Source organism: Clarias gariepinus, chromosome 23 (genome assembly GCF_024256425.1).
Source record: "Clarias gariepinus isolate MV-2021 ecotype Netherlands chromosome 23, CGAR_prim_01v2, whole genome shotgun sequence".
NCBI classification, from domain to species: domain Eukaryota; kingdom Metazoa; phylum Chordata; class Actinopteri; order Siluriformes; family Clariidae; genus Clarias; species Clarias gariepinus.
In genome coordinates, this window is record NC_071122.1 from 25,406,141 (window position 1) to 25,422,070 (window position 15,930).

General features: G+C 38.1%; 1 protein-coding gene across 1 annotated transcript; it reads right to left on the reverse strand.

Annotated features, from left to right (window-relative positions):
• Positions 1 to 1,828: 1,828 nt before the first annotated feature.
• LOC128511310 (myosin heavy chain, fast skeletal muscle) lies at positions 1,829 to 13,904 on the reverse strand. The gene is made up of 40 exons (XM_053484100.1): positions 13,812 to 13,904; positions 12,479 to 12,691; positions 12,235 to 12,378; positions 11,985 to 12,141; positions 11,860 to 11,887; positions 11,631 to 11,742; positions 11,460 to 11,552; positions 11,298 to 11,361; positions 11,113 to 11,211; positions 10,914 to 11,017; positions 10,689 to 10,827; positions 9,282 to 9,400; positions 9,033 to 9,182; positions 8,783 to 8,953; positions 8,378 to 8,684; positions 8,183 to 8,256; positions 8,010 to 8,097; positions 7,806 to 7,923; positions 7,530 to 7,653; positions 7,159 to 7,295; positions 6,815 to 7,070; positions 6,492 to 6,734; positions 6,229 to 6,405; positions 5,999 to 6,144; positions 5,811 to 5,901; positions 5,337 to 5,726; positions 5,116 to 5,242; positions 4,922 to 5,040; positions 4,628 to 4,824; positions 4,349 to 4,532; positions 4,087 to 4,252; positions 3,870 to 3,994; positions 3,479 to 3,787; positions 3,181 to 3,384; positions 2,957 to 3,082; positions 2,695 to 2,865; positions 2,507 to 2,611; positions 2,302 to 2,397; positions 2,058 to 2,189; positions 1,829 to 1,936 (listed from the first exon to the last, which is right to left on the reverse strand). The coding sequence occupies exons 2-40, from the start codon at positions 12,677 to 12,679 to the stop codon at positions 1,922 to 1,924; spliced, it is 5,808 nt and encodes a 1,935-aa protein (XP_053340075.1). The 5' UTR covers positions 12,680 to 12,691; positions 13,812 to 13,904; the 3' UTR covers positions 1,829 to 1,921.
• Between the last annotated feature and the right edge of the window lie 2,026 nt (positions 13,905 to 15,930).

Below are 15,930 nucleotides of genomic sequence, written 5' to 3' on the forward strand. Positions count from 1 at the left end.
ATACCTATGAAATAAATATAAATAAAAAGAAATACGAAAGAAAATAAATTTAACTAGTAAAATATACAGTACAAATAAGGGCATACTAGAATATTACAAAATATATAAATATAGAAGAAAAAAAGGGGAAATTTGTAAAAATTTGGAAGTCAAATCATCCTGATTTCATTTTTAGTTTTTTTTTTCTGCTGATACTGTATATTCCTGTGTAAATATGTCAATGTTCCAAATCAAAACAGCAGTGTCAGGTTTTCTAATAGCAGTGCTGTAAACCTTTTAACATTGGCTTTATTTAAAGTCTTGAATTTTGTGCACACAGTTAGTATTGTTGGTTACTTATTGTTAAAGTGGGTGTGAGGACATTGATAGGACCTGGACGTGGGCAGCTTCTGGCAAAGAGGTGGCTCTGTTGGCCAACTGGTGGCACTGTTAAATAATAATGATAACACTCATAATATTTTAAGGGTTGCAAAAATGTACAGGTTTAAAGACATTCTTGCTTTGAACATTTCAGATAGGCCTATTTTGCATTCCTGCATGTTTGTAAGAAAGTGTTGTTTACACTCCACCCCACCCCACGCAGTAGAATATGCCGTAATTATTCAGTCATGCTATTAGTATTTGGCACCCAGGGCTGCTTATTGGCCGTCATTTCATGCAGTTTATGGGCAGATCAGCATGGTAGGTGTGGGCTGGAACTGGGCCATAATAATTTGCTCTCTTGGAGAGCTTGAGTACTGTACTTGTGTACTAAGGATGCTCCGATCGAGGCTTCACCGCAGATCGAAATCTGACTATCGAAATCGGCATCCACATCAAAATTTCATCATCAGTCTGGGAATATTACCAAGTCTTTTTAAAAGATGTCAAACTTGCAAAATGTAAATGTTTTTTTTCTAAGGCAAAACCATGTGGGTGAACGTCTGCCAAAAGCTTTAATACAACAAAGCTTATTCTCCACTTAAGAACAGTGCAGCGTGAATAATGTATGAAAAGTTCTCTGCAAAGGCAGCAGCTAAATCTTCTTAGTCAACCCTCACTCACACACCCACTTATAGTGGAAGACCTTAAAAAGCTCAAGCCTTACTCAGCAGAGAGTAAAAATCCTAAAACCATTATTTAAAAAAAATAATAATAATAATAATAATGAAGAGAGAAATAAAGAGTAGTTTCCAGCTCTGGCCGAGGCAGCTTGGGTTCAGCTTAATGCTTCATGCATTCGGACTGACAGTGAGCAACTATTCAGTACGGCTGCACACGATCTTCTTCATAAAAAGAAATGGACTGTTGCTTAAAAGTGCAGAAATTCTAATATTTATGGAGCTGCTTGATACTATGAAATGGAACATTTTCACCCTTTAGTCGAGTATAGGCTATTCTTTTGGTTTCAGTTTCTTTATAGTCAACATAAAATAGGAAGAGAATTGAATATGTTGCTTTTCTATAAATAAATATTTTACATCTATGATAATTTCTTAGACCTTCATTATATTTGTGAAATGCTATAAAAAATAACTAAATAAACAAAAGTACACATTGCTAGAACACTTTAAATGTCGGATCCCAATGGCCAATTCTGATTTATGTGATTGAAGATCGGTGATCTACAATCCTGATCGGAGCACACCTAGTATGTAGCATTTTTTAACATTCTTATGTGGAATTCTTTGTCGCAAGCCTCTCCTCACTAATTAGTTTTTGCCCTAAATTTCTGAAACGTATGTAGGTTCGTTGCATTGAGCAACTGGATAATGTGTTATTTTCTAGCCCAGCTGAGTGTTGCATTTTTGCAGATGTTTTATTTTCATAAAAAAGCTAAAAGTCAGGGTTGCATTTACATGATTTATTTATAATAAAATTTAAGACATCACAAGTCAGTCATATTTTATGCTTGATTGTTGGTGCCTGGTTGGTCTCCACCTTATTCTTCTTTGCCCTTTAAAAAATATTAAACAAATTCAATTAAAATAATTCTTTTAAATTGTTAAGTGAAAGTGTTTTTTATTAAAAGAGCATGTTATAAATTATAAAACTGAAAAACAAGATGACTGTATCACCTTTCCAGCATCTCTGCTCTTGGCTCTCAGCTTGTTGACCTGGGACTCAGCAATGTCAGCACGCTCCTGAGCTTCCTCCATCTCATGCTGCACTTTTCTGTACCTGGACAGGTGAGTGTTGGCCTGCTCCTCCTGTGATCATCAAGAAACACCCAATTTAGTGTTTTTTAAATCAGCAAAAAAAAAAATCCCCATGATTGTTGTAATGCCCTACATGAATGACCAGTGTAGGTTGTAAACTTACAGCTTCCTCAGCCTGCCTCTTGTAGGCCTTCACTTTGAGCTGCAGTTTGTCCACAAGGTCCTGCAGTCTAATCACGTTCTTCTTATCCTCTTCAGTCTGTAGAGAATGGTCTTTATTTATGCAATTGTTTTTTATTTTAATTTTTTTGTTTAACTTGCTGTTTATATTACTTGCTATGTTACATATTGGCAAATACATTTAGTACCTGGTAGGTGAGCTCCTTCACTCTCCTCTCATATTTACGGACTCCTTTAATGGCTTCAGCTCCACGTCTCTGTTCAGCTTCGACCTCACTCTCCAGTTCACGCACCTAGATCAGACATTTCATTTGTGTACACCCTTCTAATAAAATGATTTTCTAGCTGTGTCCTGAGATTAAAGACTGTGAAATACCCTAGATTCCAGTTTCTGGAGCTGCTTCTTTCCACCCTTCATCGCAAGGCTCTCAGCCTCATCCAGACGGTGCTGTAGATCTTTGACTGTAACCTCAAGGTTCTTCTTCATCCTCTCTAGGTGAGCACTGGTGTCCTGCTCTTTCTTCAACTCCTCAGCCATCATAGCAGCCTAGTGTATGAGTCATGGAAGTGTCAATGTTCACTTTTCATGCATTTGTTAAGGGGATTGGGGAAGCAAATCTATGTTCTTGGACACTTACATCTGTGATTGCTTTCTTGGCCTTCTCTTCAGCATTTCTGGCCTCCAGGATGGTGTCATCCACCTCACCTTGGACCTGAACCAGATCAGCCTCAAGTTTCTTCTTGGTGTTCATCAGGCTGGTATTCTGTCAAAATGGGTAACAATGTGACATTTGGTTTTGTCAAAAAGAAAAAATATTAAAGAGAGAGATTTGTGTTGGAACAGCTAGTAGATCACCCCTACCTGAGAGTGCAGCAGTGCCACACGCTCACTGGCATCGACCAGCTCCTGTTCAGCTACTTTGCGTCCTCTCTCTGTCTGCTCCAGTGCAGTTCTCAACTCTTCAATCTCTGCCAGCATCAGGTTATTCCTGCGCTCCACCATGGCCACCTGCTCCTTCATGTCTTCCTGGCCTCTGACAGCCTCATCAAGGTGCAGTTGGGCATCCTGATGTAAAAGCAGTTATCGGTTTTACTAGAAACTTGATATTACAATTTTGTAAACTTTTGCTGTGAATCAAACAAAAAAGATAAAGGCAGACCTTGAGCTGTCCTTGAACATTCCTGAGCTGTTTCTGGGCCTCCGAAGCCTGACGGTTGGCATGGCTCAGCTGAATCTCCATCTCATTGAGATCTCCCTCCATCTTCTTCTTGACCCTTAACGCATCATTCCTGCTTCTAACCTCAGAATCCAGAGTGGTCTGCATGGACTCAATCACCCTCTGGCTGTTTCTCTTGATCTGCTCCATCTCTTCATCCTTCTCAGCCAGTTTCCTGTCAATCTCACTCTTAACCTGGTTAAGCTCAAGCTGAACACGTAGTATCTTGGACTCCTCATGTTCAAGTGTACCCTAAAGAAATAGGTTAAGTGTTAAATGATGTAATGCACATTTAGTTTGACTTTATTTTTTGCTTGTTGTAACGCCTAGTTACCTCAGCTTCTTCAAGAGCAGTTTGGATTTCTGATTTCTCAGTTTCCACTGTCTTCTTTGCTTTCTCCAGCTCATGGATGGTTTTTCCAGTCTCCCCGATTTGTTCAGTCAGGTCGGAAATCTCCTCTGCAGATGAGAGAAAATTTGTTATATATTACCATTTTATGGGTAATAAGGATTTGCCTGTACAAGGATTTGCCTGTACGTGTTTAACATACGCTGTAGATTCTTGTTCTCCCTTTTCAGAGTCTCCAGATGATCAAGTGTTTCCTCATATGAGTTCTTCATTTTAAAGAGCTCAGTGCTGAGAGCGCGAGCTTCTTTCTGAGCTCCCTCCAATTCAGCCTGGCCTTCCTCATACTTCTGCTTCCATTCTGCCAAGACCTAAATGTCACCATAAAAAGGATCATGTAAACCTAATGCTTCCGTCAGTTTAATAACCTTTTTTTCTTAATTAATATTTTATCAATAGATGGTCACCTTGTCAAAGTTCCTCTGCTTCTTGTCTAGATTTGCAGCCAGGGCATTGGCTCTCTCAACATCGATCATGAGGTCCTCCACTTCACCCTGCAGTCTCTGCTTGGTCTTCTCCAGAGAAGCACATTTGGAGTTCACAGCTTCAATGGATTCCTCTGCTTCTTGTAGACGCTGAGCAAGCTTTTTTCTGTAAGGAAGTTAATTAGCAATATGTTGTAAATGTGGCTTTGATGTAGGTTATTTGTTTGGACACAACTGTTTGTCACTGCGTTATGAATTTACTTGGACTCTTCAAGCTCCTCAGTACGCTGGATGGCATCAGTCTCGTATTTGGTTCTCCACTGAGCCACCTCACTGTTTGCTTTGGACATTCCACGCTGAAGCTCTGCCTTGGCCTCCTGCTCTTCCTCAAACTGCTCTCTGAGCAGATCACAGTCATGACGAGCTGATTGGACAGCATGAGCGAGGGCATTCTTGGCCTGAAGTAAAGAGATTTTCGGTTTACAGTGATACTCCATATAAATTTAAGCACACTAATGGTATGGACAGATTCATGTAGTTACTTTTACTATTTACCTTCACTTCCTCCTCGATGACTCTCTTGAGTTCTTCAATCTGCTGAGTGTAAGCTTGTTTTCCTCTTGTAAGCTGGGAAACAAGTGCATCTTTCTCTTCCAGTTGCCGGCTAAGCTCACCTGTCACCAATCATTGAGCATTAGCTGTGTGTTACACATCAAAATTTTAATTAGATCTTAGATTGAATTACCCACCATTTTCAGTCTGAAATCTTGCCTTCTGTGTGTTAATGTCATTGAGTTGACGGACATTCTCATCATTTTTGGTCTTGAGTTCACTCAGTTGGTCCTCAAGAGTGCGGCACATCTTCTCTAGGTTGCCCTAAATCATAATACCAAAAGAAATAATGTGTTAATTTGTATCAGTACTCTTTATCTGAATGCTTTCTTATAAGAAGTAAAGTCTATTATGATACCTTTGCTTTGGCAACAGCTTCCATGTTACTAGAGAGGTCATCAATCTCCATTTTATATTCACTCTTTTCCTTCTCCAGCTTCTGTTTGACACGCTGAAGGTTGTCGATCTGCTCTCCAAGCTCAGCAACACTATCAGCTTGTTTCTTGCGCAGTGCAGCAGCCGTGGCTTCATGCTGCAGAGTGGACTCTTCCAGATCACGACGCAGTTTCTGGAACTCAGCCTCACGCTTCTTGTTCATCTCAACCTGAGCAGCAGTGGCACCTCCAGCTTCCTCGAGCCTCTCACTAATCTCCTCAAGTTCCCTGGAGAGATCAGCTCTCTGCTTCTCAACTTTAGCCCGAGCTGCACGTTCAGCCTCAATTTCTTCTTCCAGCTCCTCAATGCGTGCCTAAAATTTAAACGTTAGTCTTGTCTGAATTAATACCTTTGTTAGCAGAGCTTACAACCAAGATGTTTTAAATCTCATAATTACCTGGAGTTCTTTGATCTTCTTCTGAAGTTGAGCTCCCAGGGACTGTTCATCTTCAATCTTGCTCAGAAGCTGACTTACTTCAAAGTCTTTCCTGTTTTATGTAATTAGGAAAGAACAAGAATAATGTATTTTTTTAAGACACCTGCACTTTTTTTCTAGGATATAAAAGTAATTTTACACACACTCACTTCTTGATCTTTTCATCAGACTGCTGCTTGTCATTCTCCAGGTCCATTATGGACTCCTGGGCCAGTTTCAAGTCACCCTCAAGCTTCCTTTTGGCTCTCTCCAGGTCCATACGAAGTTTCTTCTCTTGCTCCAAAGAACCCTCAAGCTGTGTATGTTGGAATGTTAAATTTTTTTAATCTATAAAAAGGTTATAATTTTTTTAATGAAGAATACAAAACCCAAGACTTACATCATCAACTTGTTGCTCAAGCTTTGATTTTGCTTTGGTCAGAGTGTTGACTTTGTCTTCCTCCGCCTGGAGATCATCCAGAGTCTGCTGGTGTGCCTCTTGGAGGGCTTTCTTCTCTTTAGTGAGCTTGGCAATGCTCTCATCCTGAGAGGTCATTTCCTCAGTAAGGTTCTTGACCTGTCACAGAGCGTTGTATTAATAAGTGGTCTGTGTAATTTTTTATCATAAGAGTACAATATATACATCACGCGATTAATTTGAACCTTGTTCTCAGTGGCATGTTTCTCCTTTTCCACTTTGGCCAAGGTGAGCTCCAGGTCATCAATGTCCTTCTTCAGCTCAGAGCACTCATCCTCCAGTTTCCTCTTCTTAGCAGTCAGCTCAGCATTGATTTCCTCCTCATCCTCAAGTCTCTCATTTGACTCTTTGAGTTTAGCTTCAAGCTGGATCTTGCTCTTGATGAGCCCCTCACACCTTTCCTCAGCATCAGCAAGGTTCTCAGTTTCCTGTCATTGTAATTGTTTTAACGTAATTAATGTCATCCAAATCCCAGTAATAATTGGCCAACTCTGTTTGAAATACTTACAGATGTTACTTGGAGTTGCAGATCATTTTTCTCCTGTAGTAGAGATACCATTTTCTCCTCCAGTTCTTTCTTCTTGGCCAGTGCCTTTGCCAAGTCCTCCTTCATTTTTTCAAAGTTCTCCTTCATGGCAGCCATTTCCTTCTCAGTCTCTGCACTCTTGAGAAGAGGCTTGATCTTGAAGTAAAGCTTCATCCATGGCCAGTGTTTCACATTCATGAATGAGCGGATGTTGTATTGAATACTGTAGATGGACTCTCTGGAATTAACATTAAATAAGGTCAGTATGCACCTGTTTAACTTAATATTGTGCATGTCTTGTTTAAGTTTTTATTATCTGAACCTACCTCCTTTCCATCATTTTAACAAACTCCCTCCTCATGAGATAGCCACGACACAAAGCTTGAGTCATTGTCACCAGTGATGCCAGTTTCTCATCTCGCATCTCTTCAAGGGTACCCAGAAGTCCAGCTTTAAAGAACACCTGAAGATTTGTTTAGACATATTGAAAATGTAATTCTGTATACCCGAAAATACTGTAAAGGAAATAGAGTACATAACAGCCTGTGTTCAACTTTGTTCTGGTTCTTTTAGAATTAAAGAAGGGCTAAGCTTTTTTCCTTATGTTTCTCAAATTGCATTAAACTCTAAGATATTTTTTCAATTTTACCTAACAATCATAGTTGCTTTTTTGTTTTTAAATAATAAGGCTCCTTACCTTGGTGTGTCCAAACTTGTACTGGGTATGATCTACATCAATTGAGCCCAAGAGTTTCTCTGAAGCTTTCTTGTTGTCAATGAACTGTCCTTCTGGGATGACACTGGCATTTAAGACTTTGTATCTGAAAATGTCAAAGTGAAATATGGATATATTCTTGCCAATCTTTGATTTGTTTTCATTTCTCACTCCACAACCCATGTGATGAAACAAATGGTATTTTTTCAGATGTTCTACAATTATCGCAATTTCTATAAACAGTGTGATTCAGTATACCTCTGCTTGAAGTCACCGTAGAGGATTCTGCTGGGGAATCCTTTTCTGCAGATTCTGATACCCTCCAGCACACCATTACACCTCAGCTGGTGGATGACCAAGAAGTTCTCCATCAGACCTAGGGTAGAAATTTCATGTTTTTCAACATCCAGCTTATACTGCCAAAAGAGCATATAAATTAGTTCTATAGGAAATTTTGTATACCTGGGGTCTTAGACTCATTGGGAATCAAGCAACGCACAAAGTGAGGATGAGTGCTCCTTAAATTGGTCATTAGCTTGCCCAAGTTCTCCTGCAAAAGACACACTTTCCAAGTAAGCTGTTGCCCAGTTGATTTATTGTACTGTATATTAAAACCCACATGCCAAAACACTTACCCTAAAGAGAGCAGACACTGTCTGGAAGGAACCACCCTTCTTCTTACCACCCTTTTTTCCACCACCACTGTCAGCTGTTAAAAAAAAAAACATTTAGAAAATTTACATTTTGTTACTTTTATTTCGTACATTATTTGATAATTTCTCTTTATGGGTGGTGCTACGTGTAATAAAAAAAAAAAAAGTTTATTTTACCATCAGCACCGGCATGGGCTGCATACAGGAGGCACAAGAGTTTGTTTGCTGATTTCTGGTACAGCTGCACCACAGAGTCGTTCAGTGGATCCTTGTTCTTGTCCAACCAGCCGGAAATGTTGTAGTCCACAGTACCGGCGTAGTGCACCAGAGAGAAGTGTGCCTCAGCTTTGCCTTTTCCAGGCTTTGGCTTTTGGAAAGCATTGCATTTTCCAAGGTGCTGGTCATGAAGCTTGTTCTTGAAGGATGTGTCTGTGGCTTTGGGGAACATGCACTCCTCTTCAAGGATGGAGAAGATGCCCATTGGCTGTTGGTGACAGACTTATTTTATTGAGTTATTAGTGATGAATTTGATAATATTTAATTCGAAATGTAGATAGTTTCACTGATACCACAGCAACTTACCTTCTCAATGAGCTCAATGCAGGCAGCCAAGTCCATACCGAAGTCAATGAACTCCCAATCGATACCTTCTTTCTTATATTCCTCTTGTTCCAGCACGAACATGTGGTGGTTGAAAAACTGTTGCAGTTTCTCATTTGTGAAGTTAATGCAGAGCTGCTCCAAGCTGTTGAACTGTTACAGGAGATCAGTACATTATACATTGCCGAAACTACTGCAATCCACAAAATCATGAAGAATAAAAATTATTTACATCAAAGATCTCAAATCCAGCGATGTCCAGCACTCCGATGAAGAACTGTCTTGGTTGTTTTGTGTCCAACATCTCGTTGATACGGATGACCATCCACAAGAACATTTTCTCATAGATGGACTTACAGAGAGCCGATACAGAATTGTTCACCTGAAGAATGCAAAAGTTTTATTGATATTATCCTGCAGTTTGTTTTTCTATAAACAAAACTCTATTCTCACTTTTAACGGTTGAATAATAAGACATTACCTGAGGTACAGTCTGGCCTTTGGTCACAAACTCATTTCCGACTTTGACTCTGGGGTAGCACAAAGCTTTCAGCATGTCAGCTGAGTTCAGGCCCAGAAGGTAGGCGATTTTATCAGCAACTGAAGTAAACAAAGATTGTTTAAATAATAAAAAATGGCACACATCTACTGATTTATACAATGATAGACTAGGTACAGTGAGGTCAATAAGCATTTGATCACCCTGTGATTTTGTAAGTTCTCTTACTTAGAAATCATGGAGGTTCTACAATTTTCGGCATAGGTGCATTTCCACTGTGAGAGACAGAATCTAAAAAGAAAAACCTGGAAATCACATTGTATGATTTTTGAACAATTTATTTGTGAATTTCTGTGTCAAATGAGTATTTGATCATTTGCTTATCAGCCAGATTTCTGACTCTCAAAGTCCAGTTATTTTGGTTTTAAATAGTCCATATGCTTCTTACGGAGTCACTCCTTGGTTTTCCTGGCTGTGTGATTTGGGTCATTGTCCTGTTGGAAGACCCAGCCACAACCCATCTTTAATGCTCTGACTGAGGGAAGGAGGTTTTTGCCCAATATGTCACAAAACATGGCCCTGTTTATCCTCCCCTTAATACAGTGCAGTCGTCCTGTCCCCTGTGCAGAAAAACACCCCCAGAGCATGATGCTTCCAGCCCCATGTTTCACTGTAGGTATGGTATTATTGGGATGATACTCATCATTCTTTTTTCTTCGAATGGAGTTTGGTCTCATCTGACCACAGGACTTTCTCCCATGACTCCTCTGGATCATCCAGATGGTCCCTGGCAAACTTCAGACTGGCCTGGACATGGGCTGACTTAAGCAGGGAAACCTTCCATGCGATGCAAGATTTTAAACCATGACGTCTTAGTGTATTACTGATAGTAGAAACGATGGTCCCAGCTCTCTTCACGGCATTGACCAGCTCCTCCCGTGTAGTTCTGGGCTGATTCTACACCATTCTTAGCATCATTGATACCCCATGTACTGTATCTACTTAGACTTTGGCTGATTGTGGGGTGCACAGGTGTCTTTATGACAGCTAACGACCTTAAATAGGTGCTACTAATTTAGAATCATGAGCAGAGTGTAGCTGGACTATTTAAAAGCAAAATAACAGGTATTTAAGGATCAGAAATCTGGCTCATAAGCAAATTATCAAATACTTACAATATTTGACACAGTAATTCACAAATAAATTGTTAAACAAATCATACAATGTGATTTCAGGATTTTTCTTTTTAGATTCTGTCTCTTACAGTGGAAATGCACCTATGCTTAAAATTGTAGAACCTCCATGATTTCTAAGTAAGAGAACTTACAAAATCACAGGGTGATCAAATACTTATTGACCTCACTGTATATCTTGTGATTGTATCCATACCCTCAGTGCCATCAGGCTCAGCCTGCTCCTCCCTCTGCTTCTGCTTGAACTTCATGTTGCCATGATGCATCACAGCACCGGTCAGCTTGTAGATGTTAATTTTCTCATCAGCGTTGAAGCCGAGAATGTCAATAGCCGTCTGTGTGATAAAAAGCAGAGCTTACTTGTGTGTATCTTCAAAGTAAAAAGGTTTTTAATGAAATCCGAACAAGTATTTTTTCTTACATCTGTGGCGATGAACTCCTCCACATCATTGATGCTCTTGACTGTGATTTCTCCCTGGCTGATCATTGGGTAGTCATAGGGGTTGGTGGTGATGAGCAGTGCCTCTGTATGGTAATTAATTCAAATTGTATTAAGGCTACTTAGTTTTTACAAAATAAACTGTTTTTTTTTTTAACATGATGACTTTGACGTTCCTTACCAAGCAGCTCTGGTTTGTGTCCAGTCATGAGCTGGTAGAAAATGTGGTAGCTCCTCTCAGCAGACAGCTGGAAGGTGACTCTTGACTTTTCCAGCAGATCTGGTCACATTAAGATAAATACTTAAATGCTTGCATGTATTTTTTTGTTTTGTTTTAGGAGGGAAAAAAAGGATCATGGAACTTACAAGTTTCAATATCAGCTGAGGCCAACTTTCCAGTTTGTCCAAAATGAATTCTGATAAATTTACCCTATAAAGTTTAAAGATGGTTAAATTACTGTTTAATTTTAACATTCATAATCTTGTAACATATTGGCTGCAATAGTCATGCAATCTAGGATTACTTACAAAACGAGAGGAGTTGTCATTTCTCACAGTCTTGGCATTACCATAAGCCTCCAGTAGGGGGTTGGCTGCAACAATTTGGTCTTCCAGTGACCCCTGGTGATGATTGCAGGTGTTTTAATGAGGTGTCTGAGGTCTGATTCTGTAATATAGCAATAATAATGATTCTCTTACCTGCATTTTGCCAGCAACAGGCTCTGCCTTCTTCTGTGTACTCATACCAACCATGGCAAAGTACTGAATGACACGTTTTGTGTTGACAGTCTTTCCTGCACCAGATTCTCCACTGGGGGTAGAACAGGAGAGTCCAGCATGAACAACTGTTCATTACAAGTGCATAAATCTAGAGATGCATCTGTTTCATTATTAGGTAATTATGATTTAGGAAGAGGTTTTGACTTACGTGATCAGTACTGACTGGTTCTCACGATCTAAAGGAATAACAGAAGAGATTAAACATTTTATATAATGCAATCAGCTATGTATAAAGTAAATGGAACATTTTGAAATATAATAAGAACATCATACCAGTGAGCATGAACTGATAGGCGTTATCAGAGATGGAGAAGATGTGAGGTGGAGCTTCAATTCTCTTCTTGCCTCTGTATCCTTGAACAACGATAGCGTCGTACACTGGGAGCCACTTGTAGGGGTTCACAGTGACGCAGAACAACCCTGAGTAGGTCTGAAGGGAGAGTGAAATAAAATTTTCTTAGGTTTATGTCACTGCAGTCTCTTAAATTTCTGTATCATAACAATAAATCTTGTTTTGACCTACGTAGATCATCCATGCTGCGTAACGCTCTTTGAGGTTATACAGCACACAGGGTTCATTGAGGTGGGTCATCATGGCCATGTCCTCAATCTTGTCAAATTTGGGAGGATTCATGGGATAGACGTCATCCTCCTTAACTGTGAGAGTCTATAAAATATTGTGATGAAAAACATTGAAATGGTTAGTTATGTAGGTTAATTGCTTAGGATCCTGGCACTATTAGATTAGTCACAATCTTTTCACTTACTTGGTGATCCAGAGTTTCAACAGTGGCTTTGCCACCCTCTTTACTCTTCAGTGTACCCTTGAGATACATCTCCTTAGGTTCAGCCACAAAGACTGCTGTCTTGGCATCAAAAGGTTTGTTCTGAGCTTCAATCCTCTCCTTATCTGGTTTCCGGAGGTAGATGGCCGCCGGGCCGAAACACTCCATCTCACCATCTCCCATGATGGCAGGTTACTGTGGAGTCAAATAATAAACATGTACATGTACTTTAATTTACCTTTAATAGATCCATGTAATTGTTTTATGTTATAATTTATATTTTTGTCACATACACTGTCTGCCCCCCAAAAAAATGGCACACACGGTAAAATTTCATTGTACCACCTTTTGTTTAAATTACAATTTTTTTTAAATTTTTTTTTACATTTAATTGAATCTTCTTTATGCTTTGATCACTAAGTGTTTTTTAGACCACATTTTTTCCTTAAAGATGATGATTCAGTTCCTTACCCAGTTCCTTAACTATTTAGTAGTAGTATTCTTACCAGGCCAATAATTTAATGTTTCTGAAACAGAGCAACCACAGGATCTGTCTCCTGATATGGTTGTTTAAGTCATATGAAGCTCATCATTGCATCATTGCATGGGGCAGTGGTGGCTCAGTGTGTGAAGGCTCTGAGTTACGGAACGGAAGATCAGCAGTTCGAGACCCGGCTCCGCCAGGTTGCCGCTGTTGGGCCCTTGAGCAAGGCCCTTAACTCTGTCTGCTCCAGGGGTGCTGTAAAATGCCTGACCCTGCGCTCTGACCCCTGCCTACTAACAAGAAGCTGGGATATGTGATGAATAAAGAATTTCACTGTGCAGTAACGTACAGTATGTGTGACGAATAAAGGCAGAACGGCTGAACTTCATCAATTAGGGTTAAATAACTTGTTGCAAGTTGAACCATATTAATTAGTGCAGTAATTATCCAATAGAAGACTTTTATATATTTACAAAGTTAGATCAGGTGGTGACTTTTTTTGGCCAGGCAGAGTATACTGTATACGTACATATGTGCTGCAAAGTTAATGCATGGATAATGTTCTTATTTGCTATTTGAGGCGAATCCTTTTTACAGTACAACTACCTCAACTTCATTACAAATTTTCATTGAGGTCAAATTTAAGTTGTTCATCCTTTCATTTGTTTGGATATCTGTGTATTTCTTTACAATTTTTTTCTTTCTTTCCACCACATTCTGTTTTAAAAAAAAATTACCTGCAAACTTTTATATAGGCTAACAAAATTCACGTTTATAAATGCACATTTATCATGCTTTTTTTTTTTGCTATCATGATATTTAACAATGTACCTTGTTTGATGTCAAGAGGAGGAATTGGCAGATGGTAGATTGGCTGGCAGATTGAGAACACTGAAAAAAAGAGTAAACATCAGTTAAAATATTGATAAAAATGCTACATCTTACAAATCTAACAGTTTACAAAGATCATTTTCAAACACAGAACTGGACCCACCTTGGCAGCCTGCTTGAGTGTTTTTCAGTTAATGTGCGAGTCTGTTATATAGCAGCATTACCATTCACTCAGCAGATCTGTCCAGCTATATATGGTCATGTAGCATTAGTTGATGCAGTGTATTTTTGCTTTATGTAACACTATTAAGGACATGACCTTGTGTCATACAATTCCAATTGCTGGTGATTCCTTCAATATATATATATATATATATATACACACACCTTTTTTTAATATGAAAAAACTATAAAAAACAATAATTTATTAATAATTTTTTTGTTGTCATATAAAGTAGAAATAATAGCAGTGTTTCAGAACAAGTGATAATACATTTTTATAAATATAATACATATTATCATAAATATTTATACTTAAACTCATTTTTAATTGTTCGTCTTTTTATTTCAAAATATATGTGTTCATTTTTCAGCAATTATTATTTTTCTTATGTAAATTATTCTTTCATATTTTTTATTATATATTATATATATTTTTTTATTTATATCTTTTTTGTTTGTTTGTTTTTGCAAGGTTCCTGAGCTCAGTCATTTTAATGAGTTTTGGCATTGAAGAGACACTAAAATTGGACATGGAGAAGCACTCTGATCCCACTGGTGTTCATTTTCAAGGTCAGTGCCATCATTTCCAAAAATATAATCTTATTTCTAGGTACTGAGTATTCCAAAGCGTTTATTAATTAATTTGTCTCAGTTGTGTCTAAACCCAATGATGTATATGTTTTGTATGGGGGAAAGCATGAGTTAAGTGCCTTAATACATCCTACATTTGTATATTTTAAGCATTTCTAAAATGATAAATATAAATTTCAGTGAACAGCAAAGCAAGTTTCCACTCAGATCAGTGGATATTGTATGGCAGAATTTCAAAGTTAAGGTTTGTGATTTAAACATTGCTACAAACATAAAACGTGTTATTATATATAAACTGAAAAACTAGATTTAACATTAAGTCTGATATAAACAAGCTCTTTTTTAAAAAAATATTAATTTTGCCCAAACCTATGGACACATACTAAGATGTAGGGGATCTAACATTCAGTGCTGTTTCATGCCAGTGCAGTATCAAATTAAAATAGCACAAATTTAAGTGTAAGATTACTAGTGGCTGACCATAATGCTCTTTGCCAAAGAAAGATAATATGCTTTGGCAGTTGCTTACAAGGCAGTAAAATTTAGAAGTGATTAGTTGGAATCGTAAAATGAAATGCTGAAACTGAATATTACAACCAGAATGTTTTTATTAGGACTAAATGCAAATATAGAAACCAACTCAAGGCTTCAAGAATTTAGTGCACTTTAGATTGCAGTTGCTGTCATCTTCAAAGTAAGTCTCCTTGTTAATCTAATGTAAACATTTAAAGGTACTTAAAAAAAAAAACTTTTTCATTTAATTTTTTTAAAGTTGTATTTAAAATTATTAAGATGTTACAACATACACTACCGTTCAAAAGTTTGGGGTCACTTTCTAACTCCATGATGGTTCCTGATTTTTATTTCTTTCTACATTGTAAAGGAATGCTGAAGGCGTCCAAAAAATGCATTAATCTCCTTTGAACAGTTAATGGTGAGATGTTTCTGCTACTTCTGCTCTGTAAAGACTTCATAACGCCTCTAATCTCAGGTGCTGTTAATTGGTCATTTTTCAGGTTGATAACTCTAAATGAACTTCTCGTTTTTCTATTACAGAAAGGCTGACCTCTGTGTCTTAAAATAACAACTAACTGTTGTTTTTGTTGTTGTTGTTATGTAATTACCTAATCTATGTGTTATTTTATAGTTTTGAAATCCCCAGTATTGTTGTAGAATGAAGAAAATAAATCACTAAACAAAAACAAAGAAATTTGCAAGTGACCCCAAACTTTTAAACAGTAGTGTATGTACTTTTTGAAATGTTCTAATATAAAAAGCCGCGACCCTGAATACAGGATTAAGCAGT